Source organism: Pseudorca crassidens, chromosome 2 (genome assembly GCF_039906515.1).
Source record: "Pseudorca crassidens isolate mPseCra1 chromosome 2, mPseCra1.hap1, whole genome shotgun sequence".
Lineage (NCBI taxonomy): Eukaryota > Metazoa > Chordata > Mammalia > Artiodactyla > Delphinidae > Pseudorca > Pseudorca crassidens.
In genome coordinates this window covers 16,510,366-16,535,082 of record NC_090297.1, presented here as the reverse complement: position 1 = coordinate 16,535,082, position 24,717 = coordinate 16,510,366, and the positions used below count along the sequence as shown (strand labels likewise).

The following is a 24,717-nucleotide window of genomic DNA, read 5'->3' as shown; positions in this document are numbered from 1 at the left end:
GACCTAGTACAGTGCCTGGCTCATACTCAATGCTTATTGAGTGAATGAATGGAGGAACAGCTACAATGGGCCAAGGTGGGCAGTTGTTTGTGAGCGCCATGCAGCAAGGGTGTCCCAGGGCCCTTGAAGGCCTTCCTGCCGTGGGTTTCAGGGCACCGAGGCAGTCTTCTTTAATCTTCATGGCAACCCCAGAGTGGACTGCCTCCCATTTTACAGATAAGGAAATGGAGAGGCAGAGACACAAAGGACTTTGTCCAAAGTCGCCCAGGTAATGAGCGGTGAAGTCCCCAGGTCAGCAGGAGACCCCTTTCTCCCCGTCCAACCCCACCTGTGCTCCTGGGCCCTGAGTCCAGTTCTTCCCAGAGGAATGATCTTATTTCAGTCTCTTCCTCACTGACCACAAAGACTCAGTCCTGTCCTCAGAAATATTTGGAAAGTTTTATTTAAATGTTTTGTGTTCCCTTTTAACCAACATCAAAAAGAGAAAAATTTTTGGCTGCTCCAAACAGGAGAGTCACTTCAGAGAGGAGCTGGCATGTGTGTTCAGAGCTGGGAAGTGTCTGCTCTGCCAGGCTGCCCTTCCCAGCCTGGGCCACCCTGGGCTGGATGGCCAGTCCCAGGAGCTGACTTCCTGGGAGCCCCAGGCGGCCTTGGAATGAGTGAGCAAACCCCCATCCTGAGGAGAAGGACTTGGTCTCCCCTGCAGTTAGGACTGGGCTTGGGGACAGGGACATGAGCCTGGTGGGGCCTGGTGGCTTCCAGAGGGAAGGAGAGGGGAGTGGGAGGGTCAATCCGGAATGTTCTGTAGAAGCTCCAAGGCCTCTGGGTCTGGAGAAATACGTCTGCTAGAAAAATCAGATGCTTTGAGAAGTTCTGCAGTCTATGCTCTCTGCCTGCCCAAGAGAAACCTACCCTGTTGGCCAAAGGGGCAGCGGGTGGGGGCAGAGGCTGGAGGCCAGCAACTGGTGGAGATTTCCAGCGGGGAGCGAGGTGGGCAGCAGGCAGACTTTGGTTTCCTGGGTCCCCTTTCTGGCAGCTGCAGAGGCTGTGGAGGCCTCTGCCTCCCCCCCCCGGAGGTGTGGGCTGCCGGGGGTGGGCAGCACTTGGAGAGGGAGGCCAGCCATCTGTCGTGGGCTGGTAGATGCCCAGGCCCTGGGCCCTCAGAACAGGATGGCCAGGGGGAGCAGGGCCAGCAGGAAGAGCAGAGGGCCTGGGGAGGGGCTGCCTGACAAGCTGGCGGAGGCACAGTGGTCGCGGTTGGCACCGATGCAGGCTGCGTAAGCCATCACGTGGGGGATGTAGTTCTGCTCGTGGACGCCGTGCAGCAGGTGTGCCATGGGGCCCTTGGCGAAGACGGCTACATCCTCCCCGCCATGGGTCTCGTGGCGCAGGGGCACGGCGGACTGTGCCTGGTAGTTGTTGTGAGCTGCGGGCCAGAAGAAACACTTGCTGAGAGCCTACCAGGGGCCTGGCACTATGCAGTAGCTTCCCCGTGCCCCTTCCAGGTTGGCTTGAATGCCCCCATTTTATAGAAGAGGAAACTGAGGCTCACTGGAGGGAAGTCATTTCGCACCAGGCCACAGGATTTGGGCCTGAGTCTGTTCTGACACAGAAGCCTGCACTCTCAACCCCCAGACCTCATCCGGGCTGTCTGGATTAGAAGGGAAGAGTCAACCCAGGAGAGCCTCTTACCATTGGCTGTGCCATTAGGCCCCCAGGGACCCCTGGGGACATCATGAACAAACATCCAACAATATGGAATTGCACAAGCAGACTGGGAAGACTCACACGCTGGAATATTATACAGCCAGTAAAAATGACAGTGTAACATAGCAAGTACCTACACATGCCAGGTACCACGCTAAGCTCATCAGATCTATCTAGTCCTTCAGACAAACTTGGGAGGCAGATATGGAGGAAACAGAAGCTGAGGAAGGTGAAGTTATTTGCCCAAGGTCACAGAGCTGCTAGATTTTAGGAGGGATTCAAATTAAGGTTGTTCTGACTCAAGTCCTGGCTATTCTGAGACACCCCCCCCCCGAGCCTTAACCACAGGACTACACTGTTTCCAAGCTCATCCCTAAGGGGGTGCCCTGTCCCCTCCCAACTCTGGGCCTTGCAGTCTTACCATAGTCCACCATGGAGACATTCTCTCGCTCACCGCCTACCACCTTGTAGCCGGGCCCGTTGCCATACAGGATGGCAGTGAAAGGCTTCTTGTCTGTGTCACTCACCATGGGGGCCAGACCTGCACAGGGAGGCACTGGTCCAGGGGTCATGTTGGAGTACAGTCCCCAGCCCCCAGCTTGGCAACCCCTGGGTCCCCTTTCAATGAAGTCGCCTTCCAAACCCAATTTATTTCCAACCAGCCACCCTTCAGTTTTCACTGTGCCCACATCCTCCCATCTGTTGGTCTGTCCTTCCATCCTTCACATCCATCCATCCATCCTCTCCTCTCTCCTGTCCATTAATCCATCCTCCCTCTCATTTTTCTACCCATCCATCATCCAGGTGGCCACCCATACACCCACCCAGGCATCACTTCACTCCATCCCCCATCCTGTGTTCCCCCACCTGTCAGTGACTTCTCCTCCCTGCCCAATTCTGAGTCTCACACGTGCCAGGCCCTGGGCTTGCCAGGTCTCCCACCCCACTCCTGCTCCCAGAGGGCAGACCCTGGGAGTGCCCAATGCCCACCCCAATGGAGGCCCACCTACCAAAAATAGAGTTGCCACGGGGGGTGTACCCGCCAAAGGTAAAGACGTGGGAGTGGTCGGCGGTGACAACGGTCAGCGTGTCTTCCACGGAGGTCATGGCGCCTGCCTGCCCGATGGCCCGGTCCATCTCCACCACCTCGTGCAGTGCCTGCTTGGCTTTGCCCTCATGGTGCCCGTGGTCAATCCTTCCCCCTTGGGACACCAAGGCAAAGGCCTCCAGTGAGGGGGCAGGGAAGGAGATCTGACCCCCAATTCCCATCCCATGATGGCCAGGGGACTCCCCTGGGCCAGGCACCACACGAGGCACTTGACACAGCCATTCGACCTTCACAGCACCTCAGAAGGCGAGTTGTTGGACCACAGGCCCACGCATGGAGAGTGCAAAGCCAGGGTTTAAAGCAGCCCCACCACCCCACTCGGCTCCCAGCACTGCTTCTTCAGCTTCTCGGGGTCCCTGAAGACCTCGGAGAGGGAAGGAAGGGACCCAACATGCCTGAATGGCTACTAGGTGCCAGGCATCATAAGCTGATGTCTTGTTTCCCTTTCACAACAACCGTGGGCAGAGATGGGTACGATTAGCCCCGCTTACAGATGGAGCAGCTGAGGCCGGGAGTGGGAAGTGATGTGTCCAAGGTGGGATCTGCTAGGATTTGATTTCAGGCGTGACTCGCTGTAAAGCCCTGTTTTTCCATCTCCGCTTTGAATACATCCCCTCCGAGGGTTAAGCACGCTCCTAAAGGGGAAAAACCCTCCATGCCTGGGCAGTGCCTACGGCAGCCTCCCATAAAGGCCCGGGGAAGCCTGCACCTCATGCCACCTCCCCAGACGAGCACAGGAGGCCTGGCGTTAAGCCTGGCTTAAAGGTCACGGCTAAGGCTGTGTGACTTCGGAGAACACCTTCCATCTCTAACAGGAAGACGATGCCTGGTGGACACTCCCGTCTCTGAGGCTCCTGAGCCTGGGGGCCTGGCCGCCCTCCTTCCTGCTAGCCTGGGCCTCACCACTCTGGCCCGGCAGGCTAGCAGGGTGGGTCCCTCCTTTGTTGTGGCTCTGGGAGCAGCTGGTCTGGCAGGCCCAGTCTTGGCCGCGCTCACAAAGAAGACCGCTCCCGGGGGAGCCCGTGCTCACCACTGGTTCCTGGTTGGTTCTTCGGCATCAGAGGCCCGTTCAGGGCCAGGCCGAGACCGCCGTGCTTCAGTGGGAACCCCGGGGCTTGGCAAGAGAGCCGCCGAGTTGGGCTGGCGGCCGCTGGCCTCTGGAGGGCGGAGGGGCCTGAGCGTGTGCGTATGTGTGGTGACAGGATGTGTGCAAATACGTCCGTGTGCGTGTGTCCATTTAGAACATGAAAGACAATAGTTGTTAGAACCTTGGAAGATTCTGGAAACTTTATCATTTCCTCTCACTTCCTATTGTGATTGACTTAGCTACTGTGTAATCATAATAATGATAATAACAGAAGCATAAAGGATTTATTCTCTTTTGGGCCCTGCTCCAAGTACATTATGTCTCTGAACTCAATGGATGCTAATAACCCTTCTTGGAGAGGGGGACTATTTTTGGCCTCGTTTTACAGAAATGTACAGGTAGAGGTCACAGAGCCAGTGGGTGGCAGCATCAGGACAATGACTCCAGGGCCTCACAACAGTGCTGGGAAACCCCAGGAATGTCGGCATACAGCACCGCTGCCTCCTGAAGGGTCTGGCTCTCCCAACCCAGGGGACCCCGGGATATCCCAGGGCCCGCCCTGGGCCTTCTCCTCTCTGACCTTGTTCCTACACGGGCCCAGTAACATCAGAGGTCTGCTGTCCAGCTGCGAGGGTTCCTGCAGACCGATGGGCACCTACAGAGGAGGACCCTGGGCCGGCGTCCTTGGGCCCAGCCAGGCAGCTGCTAAAAGCACATTTGTCTACCGGGGCCTGCTGATTTGTCTTTTGGGAGGAGTGAAGCTGAGGGGCCTGCACACCCCTCCAGAGCCAGGCCTTGGGGAGGTATTTCCAAAAGGAAGAAACTTGCCTCCTCTCTCAGGAAGCCTTCCTGGACTAGTAAGCCAGATGTGCCATCTCCACGCCCAGAGGAGAGCTGCTTGTTGGGCTGGGAACTTCAGCACCGCCCCCTTTTCCCCCCTCCCTCCACAACCCATCTCCCTAAAGGAATCTCCCTGCTCATCCCCAAACTGGACAGTTCTGAGAGCTGGACCGCCCTACCCCTGAACCCATCTGGAAGCTGCCAGGGAAGTGGCCCTGCAGTCAGGTCCTGGACCCCTACCTTCCACCAGCAAGAAGAAGCCTTTGGGGTTCTTGCTCAGGATCTTGATGGCCGTCTCCACCATCTCGGAGAGTGAAGGGTCAGTCACGTTGTTCCTGTTGAGCTCATACTGCATGTCCCCTGGCTCAAAGAGACCTGAGGAGGACCCGGGAGGATGTGGGTGTCTCCCCACACACAGCTTGGGGGTAAAATGGGGGGATGGAAGCTCATCTGGGTGGCTCTTGCGGGCCTGACTTGTGCCAGGTGCTTTGGGCGCACTTCCTCCTTTCATCTTCTTAGCCACGCCATGGTGAGAGGGACCACTGTGTCCATTTCACAGAGGAGGAGACTGAGCCTCAGGTGTTTAGTACCTTGCTATTTTCAGCTGCTAAGTGGGAGACCTGGGATTCCAATCCGTCAGCCCACCCTGAGCCCATAGAGCCCTGGACATGGCAGAGGATTGTGTCCTGGCCTCCACAAGGCAGCCTGGGCGTGTATTTACATGTCATTTACAGGTCAGCCTTGAAGGGCTCAGTGCCCTGTGCAGTGAAACAGAAGAAGGGTTGGGGTCACTGTCCCTTCTGTTCACCGAGCTCGGTTTTTTCCCTTGTGAAGTAAGGAGAGTGATTCATTTCTTACCCATGTCACAAGATTCCACAAGTACTGGGTTGGTGCTTCCAGTCCTGGATGTCCTTCCAGAACACCTTGCCCTTCCATAATTGCACGCAGCCAAGCAAGGGCTCCGATGAACAGAGTGCTTACTCTGTGCCACACGCTGTCCTATGTGCTTTGGAAGCACTTAGGCGCCAGCCTCCGAGATGGTGCCCAATAACCCTCCCTCCTGGAATTCATGCCCGCGTGTGCCCCTCCCTCACTGACTAGGGCTGGCCGGTGTATCCAACAGAACACTGTAGAAATGATGGCGTGTGACTTCCAGGCCAGGGCATAACACACTGTGGCCTCGGCCTTGCATACTCTTACATTTCTGGGGGAAGCCAGCTGCCATGTTGTAAGGACACTCAAGCAACTCAATGGAGAGATTCACGTGGCAAGGAGCTGAGGCCTCCTGCCAACAGCCTGCACCAAGTTATGAGCCATATGAGTGGCCCACCTCGGAAGCCCCAGCCCCAGACAAGTCTGCAGATGACTGCAACCTCACGAGAGACCCAGCTAAATCACTTGCAAACTCTCGACCCAGAGAAACTGTGAAGGAATAAACTGTTCAACAATCATTATAAATAAAACAACTTTACAGTTGTTTTAAACTGTAAAGTTTTGGGATAATTTGTTATGCAGCAACAGGTAACATGTATTAGCTCACTTAATCCTCATGACAACCCTGAGGGAGGCCCTATTGTTATCCCCATTTTACGGAGGATTCATTATCCTTATTTTATAGAAGAGAAAACTGTGGCACAGAGAGGAGAAATCACTTGCCCAAGGTTGCACAGCTCATGGGTGGTAGGAGCTGGATTTGAACCCAGCACTCTGGCTCTAAGATCCATGAACAGAACTTTCTTGCTCCATGGGTACATGCATAACTCTACACAGCCAGTGTGGGGCATGGGGTGTGTGCTGTGTGAGCCAGGCAAGTAGAGAGCTGTGTGTGTATCTGAGGGATCCTCCAGGTGCCCAGCTCTAAGCCCATAACTTCCAGTGACACACCCAGGACCCAGGGGCTGTGCTCCTTGAGAAAGATTTGCAGGAGGTCTTGCCACCACTTGCTTGGCCCAATAGCCAGAAGGGAAAGAGGACCCAGATGTCTGCATGGTGGCACTCAGGGTCTCATTCCACCTGGCCTGGAGCCGCCCCCAGGCCCCACACCTGTTTCCCATTCCCTGGGGAAATGGGGGTACCCCCCCCCCAGTCAAGACCACTGGCGACAATCTAGCTGGCTTCTGCCCTGGCAACGCAGCAGGGCTGGCTCTGGGTCCCCTTGCTCCTCAGTCTGGGATCTGTTTAAGTCCCAGCTCCAGCCAGGGTTCAAACTCACCTGTGCCCTAATTCTAACTGGCTGTGTGGCATGCCAGAGGTCGCTTCCTTTCTCTGAGCTTTGTTTCCCTTTGTGCTCAATGGAGCTATTCACCCTGCACAGCCAGCAGATTTCAGGTCTAATTCTATGAACCAGAACCCCTCCCTCACCCCTCCCAGGTCCTGGAGCCTGAGGGCGAAGGTCCCTAAGTAGCAGGGCAGCCTGGGACCTCGTCCCCGGGGCACCCAGCTGGATGTCCACTCCACCCCCCTCCACTTACCCAAGAGGTAGTCCACGGTGTAGGGGTCGAGGGCCAGGAGTTCGGTGCGGTTCCAGATATAGTGAGAGTGCTAGGAAGGAGGGCGGTGTCAGCCATGCGGGGCTGGGGAAGTCGGAAGGACTAACCCCAGCTGGTCTCAGAGTCTGCGGCATGTACTGGTTCTCTTCAGTCATTTAAAATCCCTCCCCGAAGACCCACCATCCCTGCCTTCAAGAAATGGCAAATAAATGGGAACATTTAATGCAGGGAGATGAGAATTTGGAGACCAGAGACCACTGTGAGCCTTGAGGCAGGATCAGAGACAGCTTCCTGATGTCCTAATGGGGCCTTGAAGGACAAGCAGGAATTGATCAGCCTGGGGTCAGGGAGCAGAGTTCCAAGCACGGGGAGGCATCAGGGAGCAAAGAGGGAGGCGCAGATCACAGGCGGCCTTGAGTGCCCACTGAGAGGTATGGGCTATGTGTATTCTGAGAGCTGTGGAGAGCCAGGGAGGAAGCAAAGCCCTAGCTCTGCCCTGGGGACCCCCTCCAAGGAGGAGATAAAGGAAGTGCTGTTTCCCCAGGGCATAGAGGCCATGGGAAGGGCTGGCCAGCTTGCCTGGTGATGGTACCATTCAGGCCTAGACCGGGGGGTCCCGAACTACTAGGAATCAGCTGTGTGTCCATTAGAGAGCCCCTTGCCTTCTCTGGCCAATGGCATTGGGATCAGAGGTTTCTGAACCTCAGGGGCTGCTTTGGGAAGGAGGGTGGGAAGGCTAAGAAAGTGGAGCTCCCCTCCTTCACTGAGATGATTCTCCTACGTTATCTCATTTGTCCCTCACATCACCCACCCAAGGTAGGTACTGTATTCTCATTTCACAGATGGGGACACTGAGACACACAGATTAGCCCATACTAAGGCACGATTTGCAAAGAATGTGTGGCTTATCTGAAACCTCAAAGTGATACCCTGTTCGGTCCAGTGATGTGGGTGCCTCTCTCCCTCTTGGTGTCTAGACTGAGTTCCAGGGTAAGCCCCCTGCCTGGGCAAGAAGAATTATAAGCTCCGGTCCCATGTTCCAGGTAGAGAAACTGAGGCTGAGAGTGGCGGTGTCTCTCTGACTCGGGCTGGGATGGGGCTCTGGTCCAGCCTGAGCTGACTCAGGAGTGGGAAAGGTTCAAAGCAGCTCAGTCCCACCCCTACCAGCCCCAGGGGGCCGTTTCCCAGCCCCTACCCCCCACCTCACTCTTGGCCCAGCCCTATCCCACAAGGCCTCCCCGGGGGCCAGTCCTGGAACCCTCAGAAACCCAACCCCAGAGTGACATCAAAGTGGCTGCCAGGCTGCTTCCCACTGTCTTCAGCCCTGACCGCAGTCATTTCCAGACCCCAGCTGCCCCAGGCCCAGCGGCCAGCAGATGGATTTTAAGGGCCAGAGCTGCTCCAGGGAGCCAGCGCCCAGGTCTTCCCACGCTCCGGCGGGCCAGCACGTGCCCGGCCCGGCCCCTCCCTGCCACCTCTGCCTGCAAGACCCTCCCAATATTGCCTCCTCCCCCTCCTCCCCCTTGTCAGGGCTTCTCAGCCCCACCCTTGTGGTCTGTCCCCTCTGGGTTCCCGTAGCTCCTGGGCGTCTCGCCATCCAAGCACACAGCATTCCACGTTTCCTTAACCATCTGACTCATCCTTTGGACCTCATGCCTAGCCAGGGGCCCTGCACACAGTAGGGGTGCAGGTGGACTGAATGTCTCTGCAGGTTTTCCTTGGCCTGCCTTCCTCCTTACCGCCTGAAGGTATTTCACTGTGGTCTTGAAGGAGGGAATTGATGGGCACCTACTATGTGCCATTCATATATCTGTAAGGCCCTCTGAGCCCGCTGAGGTAAGAATTATGACCCCATTCTACAGAAATGAACACGGATTCAGAGAGGACTCCCGCAGCCCTGCCCACTGCAGGCGTACCCTGCAGCCATCAGGCCCCCGGACAGGCTACCTTGTGTTTCGGTTTGAAGCTCTTCCAGATGTCGATGAGGTTCAGGCCGTCCAGCCTCGTGCCCCTGGCCTTCTCGTCCATCTCATACTCCACATCGGTTCTATTCTTGGGGAACATGTACTTCCGGCCGCCCCCCATGATCACCTAAAGGGGACACAGCCATGAGGAGCCCAGGGCGCCATGACATCCAGAGGCTCCAGAGGCCCCGCCTGGAGAGCTGGGCTCCTGGAGGCCCGGCGGGTGGAGTGGAAGCTTCTCCAGCATGGCGAGTCCTGGCTTCAGTCCACGCTGCCCTCCCCGAGCCTCCACGTCTCCAGCTCGGGGGCAGGGATGAAATCACGAGGCTATTGGGACTGTGATTCGGGCTTCTGGGTGAAATATTGGAGCTAACCTCCCTTATTCGGCTTTCCAGAAGCCCGACGCATAACTTGGGCTTCTGTGAGAATAATACCGTGTACAGAGTGTGTGTCAGGCACTAAGGACTTGAGATACATGATCTTATTCAACGTCATACCAAGGCTGTAAGGGAACCCGTGTCACCTGTTTTCCAAATAAAGAAATGGGTGTAGAAATGTGATTTCTTTCCCATAAGGCCACACGGCCAGTGAGGGGCAGAGCCAGGATTCGAACCCGAGCCTCCTCCAGCCCCGGCACCAGGGCCCGGCGGCGTCCATGGAGCTGAGGATGGGGACTCTGAGAGCCTCCTCCCCCCACAGCCAGGGAGGTCTTGGGGCAGCCCAGCTGGGAGCCTGGCAAACAGAGGACCAGTGCTCACGTCTGTGTAGTCACCGCCAGGCTAATTTTACCCACTGTGCTGACCCGCTTGGGCAGACGGACGCGGGACTGTTTGTTTTCCTGGGGAGTCCGTGTTTGAAGTCCTGGCTATTTTTAGAACGGAGGCCAAGAGCATACTAGCCGCCGCCCGCAGTGACCACCGCACCGGTGTCCTCCTGTCACCATGGGCGTCAGCCCAGGCCGCTGCCCCTGGCTGACACCTTGGGAGAGCAGACCCAGTGACAGCTGGCCTCAGATCCACTGGCATTTCATGCGCACCCTTCTCAACCTTCCATTCCAGCTCCCTCCTCAGAACCCAGGTTCCACAGGGTGGAGGGGGAGCCAGGAGTCCAGGCCGGTGGTACAGGTGGTACAGGTGAGGGGTACACGCTGGCCCCCAGGACCAGCCTGGATCCTGGGGAACCAGAAAGAGCTCTGAAGTCAGACTTGGGTTTGAATCTTGACTCTCCTGCATCTTGACCAAGGGCTTGTCACTTAAGCTCTCTGCACCTCAGTTTCCTCAACTATAACATGGCAGTAATGCCCACGCACAGGACCGTCCCAGCCACTGGACTGTCCCAGGAGGAAATGCAGTGACGCAGTGCAGTCCCGGCACCTGGGGCTGGCCTCCCGTGGAAGGTATTCTCAACGGCCAGAAGCAGTAGAGATCCAAGTAGTTCCAAGTTCCTCACTGCCAGCTCCAGCCAGGAGCTCTGGGGGCAGGGCAGGCTGTTAAAAAAGGAGAAGGGGACCCCGGGTCACTGGTCCCCCGCCCCCCCCCCAACTGTTCCCACAGAACCTGACCCCTTGCCATTTCCAGAATGGAAAATGAAGCCCCCAATCTTGTTGCCTGGAGCCTCATCATTTCCAGCCCCAGCACGCACTTCACACACTCATTAAACTCCCAAATAACAGACTTGCTGTTTGGCTTTGGGGTTTGGGTTTGTGTCTTTCATTTTTCTTTTTCTTTTTTTTTTTTTTTTTAGCAAAAGATATTTATTTTCAGGGCGGACACTAGGATTTTTGTTTCATGTACAGCCTGGGGGCTGGGGGGCTTTGGGGTGGTGCTGGTGCAGGGGCAGAGGGGAGAGGGAAGGACGAGGAGGCTGAGAGAGGACAGGGAGGAGGGGCAATCCTCACAGCTGCCCCACCTCCACACTCACGCCCTAGCTCATCCCCCAGTGGCCTCTGTGGCTTACCACCCCCCTAAACCCAGTTAACACCCCTCCCCCCCCCCAGAAGCCCTCATCTAAGCTCCTGTCCCCTTCTCAGGCTGTCGCTGCCAATCTCTCTCAAGAGCAGCCCCGTAATTACACCCTGTGCTTGTACAACAAATGTTCGCACGCCCGTGACCTCATCTCAGCCTCCAGTGGCCCTGGGAGGGGGCAGGTGGGGCTCTCGGCCCCTGTTGCACAGGTGGGGACACTGAGGCTTGGGGAGGGGAAGCGACTTGTCCCAGGACATGAGTCGGGTACAGGCAAAGTCAGAACGGCGGCTTTGCCTGACACGGTCGCTTGCTAGGAGCGATCAACGGGACTACGTGTCCCGAGAGGGGCAACTCAGTCCACTGCTCAGAAAAACAAGGGGTTGGAAGAGGAGCCACGTGGCACTTAGAAATTGGGGGGATGGCATGGGGGGCAGAGGGTGGGTCTGGGAGCCAGGAAGTTTGTCTGGTGGGGGTAGAAACAGAGGTAAGGGGTAGGAGGGACCTGGGGGCTCTCTGAGCCTCACTGAACCCCCATTCTAGGCTTGGGGGCCGAAGTCCCCTCACTCCCTCACCAGCCCCTGGCAGTAGGTAACAAGAGTCTGAAAAGGGAACAAGCCAGAGGTTCTCATTTAAGAACAGAGAGTAGGGACCCATCTGAACATCAGGTGGACAATGCTGGGGTGCACATGTGCTGAGCCTGCCCCGTATGTCAAAGCTGGTGTTTCAGGGCAGGGACATGAGGCTGCTCGTGCATAAATGCTGCCACTTTCTGAGCACTCACTCGGCACTGGGCCCAGGGCTAAGCTCTACAGGGATTATTTTATTTAGATCTTGCAATGGGCTTATAAGGTAGGTACATTTCACAAAAGGGCTGTAGAAGGGAAGGCTCAGAGAGGTTAAGTAACTGACCCAAGGTCACACAGCTAGCAAACAGCAGGGCAAGGATTGGAACCCAAGTTTTAAAAGTAAGAGCTCGGGCTAACCACGGCCCACACCACCTTTTCTCTGGGCATGCTGCCTGAGTGCACGGGACGCGTGCCTGTCTGTGCACGTGGGAATGTACAGGGCAGGTACTCCCCTGAGATGGCACTGTGTCACCCTCACGCTCCAGTGCAGTGCCAGTTTCCCATTTACAGAATAATCCCTGGGCATCTGGTTCTTGAGGTGTGGTGGCGGCCACATCAGGATTCATCCCTCAGCCCCACTGCGGAGAAATCCTACAGTGCCTCCCTGCCCCAACCGCAAATCCCCTAATGGGCTGGGAGCCCTCCCAGGTGTGTGGGGAGCCAGGCCAAACTGCTTTTCCCGTGCCAGTCTAGGCCTGAGGTCTCGGACCCACAAGCCCCTACTCTGACTGCACTCCCGCACTCGCCTCGATGTCCCTGACGTTGTGCATGAGCTGGTAGGCGATGTCCTTGCAGCCCTGGCTAAGGGCCTCCGGGGGCATCTCGTTGTCCGAGTACCAGTCCCGGTCAGCAGAGTGGGCGTAGGCGGCGCTGGGGGTGGCGTGGTTCACTCGCGTAGTGGTCACGATGCCCACGGATTTCCCTGGGGTGTGGGAGAGGAGGGGTTGGTTTCGCCTGGAAATGGGCGTGTCCAAGCTGTCTTCCCCCTCCCTCTCCTAGCTAAAGACAGGTTAGTTCTGCTGCCTGACTGGGCCCCAGTCTCCGCATCCGTACTAAAGGTGGGGTTGGTGGCTTCCAAATATCCCGGCAGCTCAGATACTCTGCCTCTGTGACCCTCCCCTGTCCTGAGGGCCCTTGAGCTGTGAACCCCTGGGCTGGAGCCCTCCCTTCCACCAAGGACCCTGCAGAGCCCCAGCCTGCAGGAAGCCCCCCCGCTGCCCTGCAGGAACACAAGGGCCCCTCCGAAGGGCTCTCAGGTGGAGTGTGGTTCCGTCACCTATGTCAGCCAGCCTCATAGCCTGACTCCAAAGTCCCTGGGGGCACGTGCCAGGGCCTCCCAATTCCCAGGAGGAAGGGAGAAGGGGTAGACATTTACTGGACTTCCACGGGAACAGTGCTGGGCTCGTTCCTGACCTCCCTCACACTAAACCTGGGAGGGGGCTACATTTTCATGCCCATTTCATAGTCAAAGGAATAGACTCAGGGAAATGAGCTGGGAGCAAACGCACACCTGAGTGACCCCCTAAACCACTAGCTTTCGCTGTCATGGAAAGGAATCCATGACTATTTCACAGAGGCCCAGAACCTCAGAGCTGGAAGGGCCCTGGAGAGCATCTTCTTCTTCCCTCTCCCCGTTGTACGGTTGGAAAGAGGCTCAGACAGGCCACAGAGCCAGGCCCATTCCCCACCACTCGCCCCACTCACCTGCGTCCTTGGCCCAGCGCAGGATGGAGGTGACCTCGTTGCCCTGAGTGGTGTTGCACTCGGTGCGCTGGGTCGCTGCGCTCACCCCCACGGTGCCCTCGTTGGCCTTCACCCCACACAAATAGGCGGTGGCGGTGCCTGCGCTGTCAGGGACCTGAGCGTTGGTGTTGTATGTCTGCAGGCGGGAAAGGAGGGTCAGGAGGTGGCCCGGCCTCGGCCCACTCTGCTGCCCTCCGACCCCCACTCACACCATGGGGCCTGGGCATGAGGGAGACACAGGCCTCCTGCGGCCTTGGCCGAGCCCTGCTACCCACCGAGGTCCCCCCAGAGCCACAGGATCACCTAGCTGCCTGCTTCCTGCCCACGCCCAGTGCCCTGGCAGCCAGGGTTGCAGGAAGGGGCGGGAACGCAATGTTCCAATATGTGGAGACTCGGTTGGCAGAGAAATGGGGGCTGGGTCAGCTCTCTCTGGGTCTGGGGCTGCAGAAGCCAGTAAGGGGGAGGGGGAGGCAGGTGAGCCGTGGAGAAGGGAGACGGAGAGGGTTCTTGAGGGAGTGAGGGAGGCTGGGGAAGGGGAGGGAAAGTTAGGGGGAGGCAGGATCTAGGATGGGGAAATGGGGACCCCCCCACTATTCAGACCTCTGGTCTGAAACTATCTGCCCGTCTCCCTGCCCCACCAGCCTGAGAGCTCCTTGAAGACCAGAAAACATTACGGTCCCTGCTTTCCCCCAGAAGGGAGCCCAGGGCCTGGCCCAGAGTGTCTAAAGGACCTTTATTATGTGACACCACGGCCACCAGCAATTACAACACCAGAAACAAAGCTACCACTTTCTATCTGAGCCGCCTTGGGAGAGAACGAATGTAACAGAACCCCATGCAAAGAGTACACACTGCGTGAACCCATTTACGTCAAGTACAAAGGCAGGAACAGCTAAGCTATGGTGTTAGAAGTCAAGGAGCAAGGACTGGAGCGGGGTGCGGGGGGACCCCTGGCTGCTGTCATGTTCAGTTTCTCACCTGGATATTGGTCATACAGACACGTGCCAAGTTTGTGAAAATTCACTCTGTACACCGGTGCACTTCTCTCTATGTATGTCATGTGTCAATAGATTTTGAAATCAATGAGCTGAAATCCCCAGAGTCTTAGGAAGCAGCCGCTACTGTCCTCAATTCACAGAGGGGCCACAGAGCCCCCGGGAGGGCTGACTGCATTGCCAGCAGGTTTGAGGGCTCCAGCGAATGCCATTCCCCTGCCCTTTCCTCCTGAGAGGTGGGAGGCTTGGGGCTGGAGCTCACCTTGGAGAGGGCCACGTAGGGAAACTTGTCCATCTCCAGCCTGGTCTCCTCCCCTGGGCTGTGGTGGAGCTGACCCTTGAGGATGCGGGCCGCCGTCACCGTGGAGACGCCCATCCCTGTGGCGGGGGGTGGGGAACGGGGGTCAGGGGGGCTCAGTCTCTCGGGCTCCCAGCCTCTCCAATCAGCTCTCTTGGGCACCCAGAGCTCCCTAGAGTTAGGTGCCAAGGCAGGCTGAGCAGTGGGCACCAGAGCATGACTGGGTGGTCCCTTTCCTCCTTCCCTCCCGAGACCCTTGGGGTTCACAGCCCGGCTCTCCCATCCTCTTCAACATGGCCCCAGGGCCCCAGCCTCTACAACACAGCCACCTTCACCTCTGCCTGGCTCCCTGGGCCCCCATCCAGCCCCTCCCTTTGGCCCCCAGGCCTCACCATCTCCAAGGAACATGATGACATTCTTAGCCACGTTGGTGTTGAGAGTCTGAAGCCTCAGGGCATTTTTCAGGGTCTGCTGAGCTTGGTCTCTCCAGTACTTGGGGTCTTTCTCTTTCTCTGTACCGACAGAGAGGCAGAGTTATTTGGGAGGGGGTGGGGCAGCTTCCCATCCCCAGCCACTACAGACACCGACTTCTCATTGCAGAAGGCTGCCTGGACTCGGCAGAGGAAGCAGTAGCTGTCCATCTCAGACAGCCATTGTGAGATCTGCAAAACCTATGCCAGTCCCATCCTCCAAACGAGCCTGTGGACCCTGGGTCTTCTACCTACAACTGAGACTGGAAAAACCAAGGCTCAGAGACACCAAGCGACTTGCCCAAGAAGGCCACACCGCTCTGGCAGACACTGGCAGAGCTGGGCTTCGCTCCAAAGCCCACGCTCTTTCCTTCCACCCAGCAGAGAGACATTGTGCTACGGCAGCAAATGAACTGTGCTAGCACAATTAGGAGGGTGATGTTTAACTCACTCAAGAGAACAAACTACTTCCAACTGCAGGAGCCCCCAGATGTATCCAGCCATCAATTATAAACCCTGCTTGGCTTATTCATTAAAGTAGGCTCCGCAGGAACCTGACTTAGCAACAGCTATTTAGCTGTGCTGGAAAGCAAGACTTGCCTGTTGTTTAACGTATCAAACTTAAAGTAGCCAAGAACAGCCTCCCTCCTGTAAGGATAAGTTAGCAAAGACGTTCTGTGTCCCTAATCTTGAGAAAAACTGGGAACCAGGAATGCCCTCTCCTCTCTCTCTCTCATGTCCATGAGTCTAGTCGTCAATTCTCCAGTGGAAAGAACACTCTAGTGCCCGACAGTCCTCAGTTAGAACCGCATCTGTGCCAAGCAGCAGCTGTGTGGACAAGTGAGTTCCCTGGACCTCAGTCTCCTCCCCGTCAGATGCAGGTGTTTGTACCTTCCTCTCGGGGTCTTCACGAGGACGGGATTTAGATAAGGAAAGCGACACACCTGACCCACAGGAGAGGATCGATGCCCCCCCACCCCAGTGAGTCCTGGAATCCCCTTTTCATACAAGCAGAGGCCCAGGATCCCTTTCCACGGGGGTGGGGGTCCCTGCCACCATCTGCTGGTTTGTCTTCTGTACTTGGGCCCCATCAAACCTGCCCATCAAAATACAGAAGCCTACAGAGGGGAGCTCCTTGGGGATTCTCTCTTTCAGTGGCCTCCATTGCATGGAAGGAAGGCTGAGGCCAGCAGAGGTGGGAGGGTCCTGTCCAAGGCCATGTTACACATTCATAGGCTGAAGACACAGGCCTCATCCCTTGGCCCAGCTCAGGCCCATGCTGTGCGGGTGAAGAGCACAGCTCTCCTTTCTTACACACTCATGGTACCCAGGCTCGTGCCAAGTGCCCCGTACACGGCAACAGTGCTTTCCCCTCCCCCCAGCCTTACAGGGTGGCTACCATTACTTCCTCCACGTTGCGGAATGAGGAAACAGGATTCTGAAACTGAGCCGCGGGGGAACCCACACATCTCCATGGCTGTGCTCCTGCCTGGGGCAGGTAGCGCAGGCAAGGAGATGGAAGGAAGCAGTTCTCCACCTCAAGCCTGGGACCTACCACGCCCCACTCCTCCCCCTAGAGGTCCCATCCCCACCCTGATCCCTTAGTCCCCCACCTTCACGCTGGCAGCCCCCCAGCGCCACATCTCTCTTCTGAAGCTCCCCAATTTCAGACCTCACGGGCGGAGGCCCCTGGCTGGAGCCCGGAGAGCCCTGGCCCTTCCATCCAGCTGTGCACCTTTAGGCAAGTTCCTGCCACTCAAGTTTCTGCCCCAGAAAAATAGGAGGACATAGCTACTCGCAGGCAGTTCTAGGATCAAGTGAGGTAAAGCCTGGGCAAGTGCCCTGAGCCAGTGTTTTTTTTTTTTTAAACTTGGGTTTGTTTTATTTCCAAATATAAGCTTTTCTTATAAATTTATTTATCTATTTTTAATTATTTATTTTATTTATTTATTTTTGGGCTGAATTGGGTCTTCGTTGTTGCATGCGGGCTTTCTCTAGTTGCGGCGAGCGGGGGCTACTCTTCGTTGCAGTGTGCGGGCTTCTCATTGTGGTGGCTTCTCTTTGTTGCAGTGTGCGGGCTTCTCATTGTGGTGGCTTCTCTTTGTTGCAGAGCACGGGCTCTAGGTGTGCAGGCTTCAATAGTTGTGGCACATGGGCTCAGAAGTTGTGGCTCACGGGCTCTAGAGTGCAGGCTCAGTAGTTGTGGCACACGGGCTTAGTTGCTCCGCATCACGTGGGATCTTCCCGGACCAGGGCTCGAACCCATGTCCCCTGCATTGGCAGGAGGATTCTTAACCACTGTGCCACCAGGGAAGTCCTATAAATTTATTTTTTAATTGAAGTATAGTTGACTTACAGTGTTGTGTTAATTTCTGCTGTACAGCAAAGTGAGTCAGTTATACACATAGATACGTTCTTTTTCATATTCTTTTCCATTATGGTTTATCCCAGGATATTGAATATAGTTCCCTGTGCTATACAGTAGGACCTTGTTGTTTCTCCATTTTACATGTAACAGTTTGCATCTGCTAACTGCAAACTCCCTGGGCTAGTGGTTTTCATCAGGGATCCCACTAGCTCTGGGCGGGTTTCAATCTCCCTCCTGCCTTCCTCCCACATACCACGGTGCCAGGGCTTTGGTCAAGGAGCTTCTTTGGCCATTTGGGTGCCATCTGGGTGGTGATGAACTTCTACCCACCTTGCCCTCCCCCAGCACCTGGCACAGCACCCCCGGGGCTGGGCTGCCATCAGCCTCCCCATTCCCGTTGCTACTTCTCCAGGTGAGCCCTGTTACCCGTTTGCCAGTTCCCTGCTGTGCCTGCTCCCTGAAGGACTGGGACTCGGGCAGAGCCCTTGTCTTTTTCACCAGCACCATCCCAGGGTCCGAGAAGGGTTCAGTGGGTGTCAAACTGACTTTATTGTCAGAGGACTGGTTTAAGCAATGGTGGCTTTGGACAAGTGAGTATCAGGAGGCCATTGTGTTTGGAGACCATTAAATGACACTCAGAAATGCTCGTGCTGTAATGAATGCTACGTGAAGAGTGCTTGTCAGTACGTACTGTATGACTCCATTTATACAAAGCTCAAAACAGGCAAAACTCGACTAAGGTGACAGGAGTTAGCCTAATCACTTCCTCTGGCTTGGGGCAGGGCAGGGCGGGGGCAGTGGTTGGGAGGGGCACAGGAAAGCCCTTGGTGTCCCATGATCAATATTCTTTCTTGATCCCAGTGATGGTTACATGGGTACAAAAATATGTCAAAACTCATCAAGCTATACATTTAAGATCTGTGCACTTTGCTGTAAGTTACACCTAATTTTTTAAAAAAAGTTAAAGACCATGATGTAACACCATTACACACCCATCAGAATGACTAAAATGAAACATGCAAAAAACTGAAGTGCTGAATATTTGAAGATTTTTCGTTTTGTCACTTTTTCGTCTTCTCACATTTCATCCATCTGCTCACCTTTTGCTCAGGTGGGTTGTGAGTGCTGAGAAAGCAGGGACTCGGTCCCAGAGTGACCTTGGGCCCCCAAGGACACAAGCCGAAAGGCATCATGGGATCGCAGAGGGAGCAGTGGCCTGGGAATCTAGCGGCTCAGGTTCAGTCCCCAGGGCTGCTACTGACTTGCTGTGTGACCTGGGAGGGCCAGTCCCTTCTCTGAATCCCAATTCCCTCATCTGTTGAAATATATTCTTCCTACGAGCACCCACTCCCTGCCTGCACTGTGACTGTCCCTTATAATTCCCACAACAGCCCTAAGGAGGAGAGATTATTATCTCCACTGGACAGATGGAGAAATTAAGGTTCAGGGAGGGCAAGTGGGGACTTCCAGCCACATGATGGACTGAGCCAAGGAGGGCTCCTCTCCTCCAACAGACACTAAAATGTTGAAAAAAAAAAAATCAAGAACAGTATATTACTTGAAAAAGGAAGAAAAGGGGGAAGGGAAACCCCCAGGAGGCAGAAATTCAGAGGGTATTCAAAACCAGAAAGGTAAACAGGAGCTGAGGCCGAAGGACCCTTGCAGTGTCAGACCAAACACAAGTCTAGGCTGAAACTTTTCAGGTACATGTTTTGCCTGGGAGCTATGGAAGGGATGGGGACAGAAAGCCAGTCATCAAAATGTGAACTCAACTCCAAATCTGCGCCTGAATTTATAGTGTAAGAACCAAAAACTGAGAAATTAACATAAGTACTCTCATAGAATTAGTTGAAGAATCAAACACAATACTGCACTGTAGAAACACTTTTGTACGAGTTTACAACAGGAAACAAATACAAAACGACAACAACAAAAGAACTGTTGAAGGTGAGTTTACAAGCAAGAATTACAAAATATAAGGAAATGTACTATCATGAGGGAGAGTTAAGCAGACGAAGCCAACAGGAGACTTAACATACCGCGACTTGGAAGAGTTTATAGAATAAAGTTCTATTTCAGATTCTTTGAGTTAAGAGAGAATAGAAACCCCAATTAAAGAATAATAAAAAGGGAAAAAGAGTGACCTTTCCAACACTAGCACGTGTAGAGGCTGGGATTTCCTGCTCTGAACATTTGTTTCCAGCTCTTAAATACTTTGGATGGTTCTATGACCCTGAACACAGACACTGCCCTCATCCTATCCTACCTGCACCATGTCTCCCCCTCCCTCCACCCTTGCCCCCAATCCTACCTGGCACTAAGGAGTTGGTAAGGCAGGTGCCAATGGCCAGCACTAAGAATGGTGAAATCATGGTGCACTCCAAGACCTGCTGTTTCTCTGGAGCCCAGAGGTATGATGGATATGGGTGGGAAGGGTGGGCTGCCAGTGGTCAGTAGTTAATTGATGTTCCAATCCTAGAAAAAAAAAAAAAAAAGACATGAAGGTCACAGCTCCAGAGTTCATTTGTTCATTCACTTATTTATTCGTTGATTCATTCATTATTCACCTATTACAAGACACTAGGCATTTAGATGCAAAGCCTAGGGGGTCCCTCCCTCAAGAAGCTTCATCACATAAACAGTTGTATAGACATAAATGAGTTCCATGCTGCAAAGCGGTTCCTTCTCCTTTCCCAAGTGAATTCCCACTTTCAATCCACCTGAAGCCCAGAACCCACCAGAGTTCACGTTCTGTGTAGTGCTTCTCAAACTGCAGCATGCATCAGAATCTTCTAGAAGGATTGCTGAAACAGATTCCAGTACCCTCCACCCCTCGCCCAGAGACTCCAGCTGCATTTCTAACAAGCTCCCAGGTGCTGCAGCTACTGCTGCTGCTGGTTCGTGGACCCCACTTTGAGAAGCACTGTTCTAGAACATCAGCCTTTAGCCTTGAATTACCCATGTCCCAAGCACATCAGAGACAAAACCAAGAGTCCACCTTTTCTTACAGGGACACCTACATTTGCTCTTACAGGACAACTGTATTTGCTACGTTCTACAGCTTGTCATTTATGGCGAGAGATATAAAAACTATAGGAGGGACATACAGGAAAAGATTCTTATAAATGTGGCCATTTCTGGGCAGTGACATTTTAGATGACTCATTATTTTTTCATTGTCTTTTTTGCATTTTCCAAATTTTCCTTCTGTGTTGAGATGTTACCTTTATAATTTTTTAAAAAAATGTTATTAAAAAAAAACTGGAAGGAAATACACCAAAATGTTAACTGGTTTTCTCTGGGCAGTAGGACTGTGAATGATTATTTCTTCTTTAATTTTTTTTTTGAATTTTCCAAATTGCCTAAAATGAGCATGTATTAATGGCCTAAGAATGTTTTTAAACTGTGGTCATCCTGTTAGGATCACATGGGATAATCCCATTGGCAGCTGCGAAATGTAAATACTAACCATGTTGCGTATAAATGTTACTGGAAGATGAGGAATTTTAAATGGTAAGAGTTTCACTGGGAAATAATGTTATTATTTCCACCAAAATCAAGAGAAAAATGATCATTTCATTTGTTGTGGGAAATGGCAGTGATACACAACATTCTACCATTAGACAGAGTGGGCTGTTAGGTAAGAAACCACTCTAACTGGAAAAAGGGCTTTTGATTCAACCTTAAAAATGTGCATGGAGGGAATTCCCTGATGGTCCAGTGGTTAAGACTCTGCACTTCTACTGCAGGGGGGCACGGGTTCGATCCCTGGTTGGGGAACTAAGATCCCACATGCCATGAGGTACGGCCAAAAAAAATTTTTTTTAAGTGCACTCCGGTGCTTTTCTACTGCGTTCCTTGTCCACCTGGCTCCTTACAAACCTGGCTTGGGGCAGGGACAGGTGGCGGGAAGGAAAGCACAGGAATTGAAAGGAAATACCTTTCATCTAACGTCTAACAGCATTTAACTCTGAGTGGTGGGATTTCAGACGACTTCTAATTCTTTAAGTCTACTTCAGTTTCCAAACATTACTAGAGTAAATTCTAACATCAGAAAAAAAGTTATTAAATTGATATACAATATCGGTACAATCACTGCATGTACCTCTCTGTTTTGAAAGTAATTCCTTCCTGGTCCATCTCACCTACCACACTGGGAGCTTCTAAGAGCAGAGACTTTGCCTTGTTCGTTTCCACTCCAGTGCCTGGCATAGTAAGTACTTACATCATCAGTTGAAAGTCAGTGCTCTAAGAAGTGGAGGTAGGGAGGAATCACCCCCAAATCCTCCCTTTGTGTGTGAAGAAAAGTCCAAGTGTTGGCAAGGAATTGGGACTACCAGAGCATCTGTTCACTGCTGGTAGAGTGTAGATTGGTACAACCACTTTGGAAAACTGACAGTACTACCAAGGTGACACCATACACATGCCCTCTGACCCATTTAACTTCAACAGAAATGTACATGTGTTCACCAAAAGAATATATAAGAATGTTCATATCAGCCCTGTTCATAATGGCTTCAAAACTCTGTCCAACTTCAGCAGGATGGATAAATCCATTGTATGGGTTCACAAGAAGGTAATCCACACACAACGAGAATGAATAATTGAGAACTCTATACACCAACATGGATGAATCCCGCAAAGGTGAGGCTGAGCGAAGGAAGCTGACCCGAGAGTATATATAGTGTGATTCTAATGATATAAAGCAGGGGTCGCCAACCCCGGGCCTCGGACCGGTACTGGTCCTCAGCCTGTGAGGAACCAGGCCACCCAGCAGGAGGTGAGCGGCGTGCGAGCGAGTGAAGCTTCATCTACTGCTCCCCATCGCTCGCTTTCCCACCTGAACCATTTCCCCCCGCCCCGTGAAAAACTGTCTTCCACAAAATGGGTCCCTGGTGCCAAAAAGGTTGGGGATCGTTGATATAAAGTATAAAACCCAAGGGGGGGGAGGGGCAATATAGGGGTAGGGGATCAAGAGGTACAAACTACTATGTATAAAATAAGCTACAGGGCTTCCCTGGTGGTGCCGTGGTTGGGAGTCCGCCTGCCGATGCAGGGGACACGGGTTCGTGCCCCGGTCCGGGAGGATCCCACATGCCGCGGAGCGGCTGGGCCCGTGAGCCATGGCCGCTGAGCCTGCGCGTCCGGAGCCTGTGCTCCGCGGCGGGAGAGGCCACAACAGTGAGAGGCCCGCGTACCGCAAAAAAAAAAAAAAAAAAAAAAGCTACAAGGATATATTGTACAGCATCGGGAATATTGCCTGTATTTTATAATTATAAATGGAAAATAACCTTTAAAAATTGTGAATCACTATACAGTACACCTGTAACTTACATAATATTGTACATCAACTATATACTTCAATTTAAAAGAATTTTTTGAAAAGTATAAAAACCAACTAAGGGTATTACAAGACAGGATAAAGGCAGAGGGAGATTTGACACAGAAGAGAAGGCTGAGTGAGGACAGAAGATTCATAGAAGGAAGATGCTAAGCGACTGGCTTTGAAGAAAAAGGCCACAAGCCAAAAAATACAGGCGCCTCCAGAAGCTAGAAAGGCGAGGAAGTGGATTCCCTCTGGAGCCTCCCCAGAAGGGAGCGGCCCCACCAATGTGTTGATTCTCAGCCCCAAAGACTCTCTTGGAGCTCCTGACTTCCAGAACTGAGGATAACTTTGTATTGTTTTAAGTCACTGTGTTTGCGGTCATTTGTTATGGCAGCGACAAGAAAGTGAATATTGAACATCAAAAAAAAAAAAAAAAAAAAAGGCACTCTGCCTTATATGGGTGGGTTCAATCTGAAAATCCAACATGCTGTCAATTGAGGATATAGACATTTTGCTGTATGTATGTTATACTTCAATAAAATGAAAGCACTACTCTCTCAGATTATATGAACAATCCCTAAAGGACACTGATAAAATGTTCACCGTAATAACTTATGTGGTAGACAGAGCTGTATGATCTCCTTTGTAGATAGGAAAAACAAGGCTCTGAAAGGAAAAGTGACTCGCCCAAGGTTACAAACAAGCAGGTAGCAGAGCTGAACTCTAACCACTAAGCTGCCAATTACAAAATTAGCAACGAGGTTACCACGGTGATCCCCCAAGGGTGGGATCACCAACTACAGGTTCACCAACTACAGGATGAAGGTTCTGAACTTTAACACATGGATAGATTCGTGGATATGGATATCCACATGGATATCCACCACAATCAGGATAGAGAACAGCTCTGCCAGCCCAAAAAACTCTCTTGTGCTTTCGCTTTGTAGTCAGAAGCTGCCCATGCCTGTACCTGGCAGCCACAGGTCTATTCTCCATCACTATAGCTTTTTTTTTTAACTAATTAATTTATTTTATTTATTTATTTTTGGCTGCGTTGGGTTCGTTGCTATGCGTGGGCTTTCTCTAGTTGCAGTGAGTGGGGGCTATTCTTTGTTGCGGTGCGCGGGCTTCTCGTTGCAGTGGCTTCTTGTTACGGAACACAGGCTCTAGGTGCACAGGCTTCAGTAGTTGTGGCATGCAGGCTCAGTCGTTGTGGCACACGGGCTTAGTTGTTCCGCTGCATGTGGGATCTTCCCGGACCAGGGCTCGAACCCGTGTCCCCTGAATGGGCAGGAGGATTCTTAACCACTGTGCCACCAGGGAAGCCCCATCAGTATAGTTTTGATTGATATTGTATTAAATCTGTGGATCAATATGGGGAAGATTTGCATTTTGACAATATTCAGTCTTCCAATCATGAACACAGTATGTCTCTCTGTGCGTTTAAATCTTATAGTCTTCATCATACAGATCCTGTTAGATTTATACTGTTGTATTGCACTTTGGGGGAAGCTATTAAAATAGCATTGCTTTTTTTTTCTTTTGGCCACGCCATGCAGCATGTGGGATCTTGGTTCCCCGACCAGGGATCGAACCCCTGCCCCCTACAGTGGAAGTGCAGAGTCTCAACCACTGGACCCCCAGGGAAGCCCCTTTTCTGTTTTGTTTTCTTTTTGGCCGTGCTGCGTAGCTTGCAGGATCTTAGTTCCCTGACTAGGAACTGAACCTGGGTC

General features: G+C 53.3%; 1 protein-coding gene and 1 non-coding gene across 3 annotated transcripts in view; one reads left to right on the top strand and one right to left on the bottom strand.

Annotated features, from left to right (window-relative positions):
* Positions 1-426: 426 nt before the first annotated feature.
* Positions 427-24,717, bottom strand: part of ALPL (alkaline phosphatase, biomineralization associated) — a 57,626-nt gene continuing 33,335 nt past the window's right edge. For both annotated transcript variants that reach the window (XM_067723045.1, XM_067723053.1), the window contains exons 2-12: positions 19,971-20,134; positions 15,214-15,333; positions 14,786-14,901; positions 13,490-13,664; positions 12,532-12,707; positions 9,179-9,322; positions 7,214-7,283; positions 4,983-5,117; positions 2,718-2,909; positions 2,129-2,248; positions 427-1,426 (exon numbers count right to left, since the gene is read on the bottom strand). In XM_067723045.1, coding sequence (XP_067579146.1) covers positions 1,161-1,426; positions 2,129-2,248; positions 2,718-2,909; positions 4,983-5,117; positions 7,214-7,283; positions 9,179-9,322; positions 12,532-12,707; positions 13,490-13,664; positions 14,786-14,901; positions 15,214-15,333; positions 19,971-20,031 — 1,575 coding nt within the window. In that variant the 5' untranslated portion in view covers positions 20,032-20,134 and the 3' untranslated portion in view covers positions 427-1,160. The remainder of the gene's footprint in view (positions 1,427-2,128; positions 2,249-2,717; positions 2,910-4,982; positions 5,118-7,213; positions 7,284-9,178; positions 9,323-12,531; positions 12,708-13,489; positions 13,665-14,785; positions 14,902-15,213; positions 15,334-19,970; positions 20,135-24,717) is intronic.
* TRNAR-UCU (transfer RNA arginine (anticodon UCU)) lies at positions 21,365-21,438 on the top strand. The gene has a single exon. It is a non-coding gene; the product is annotated as a tRNA-Arg (tRNA).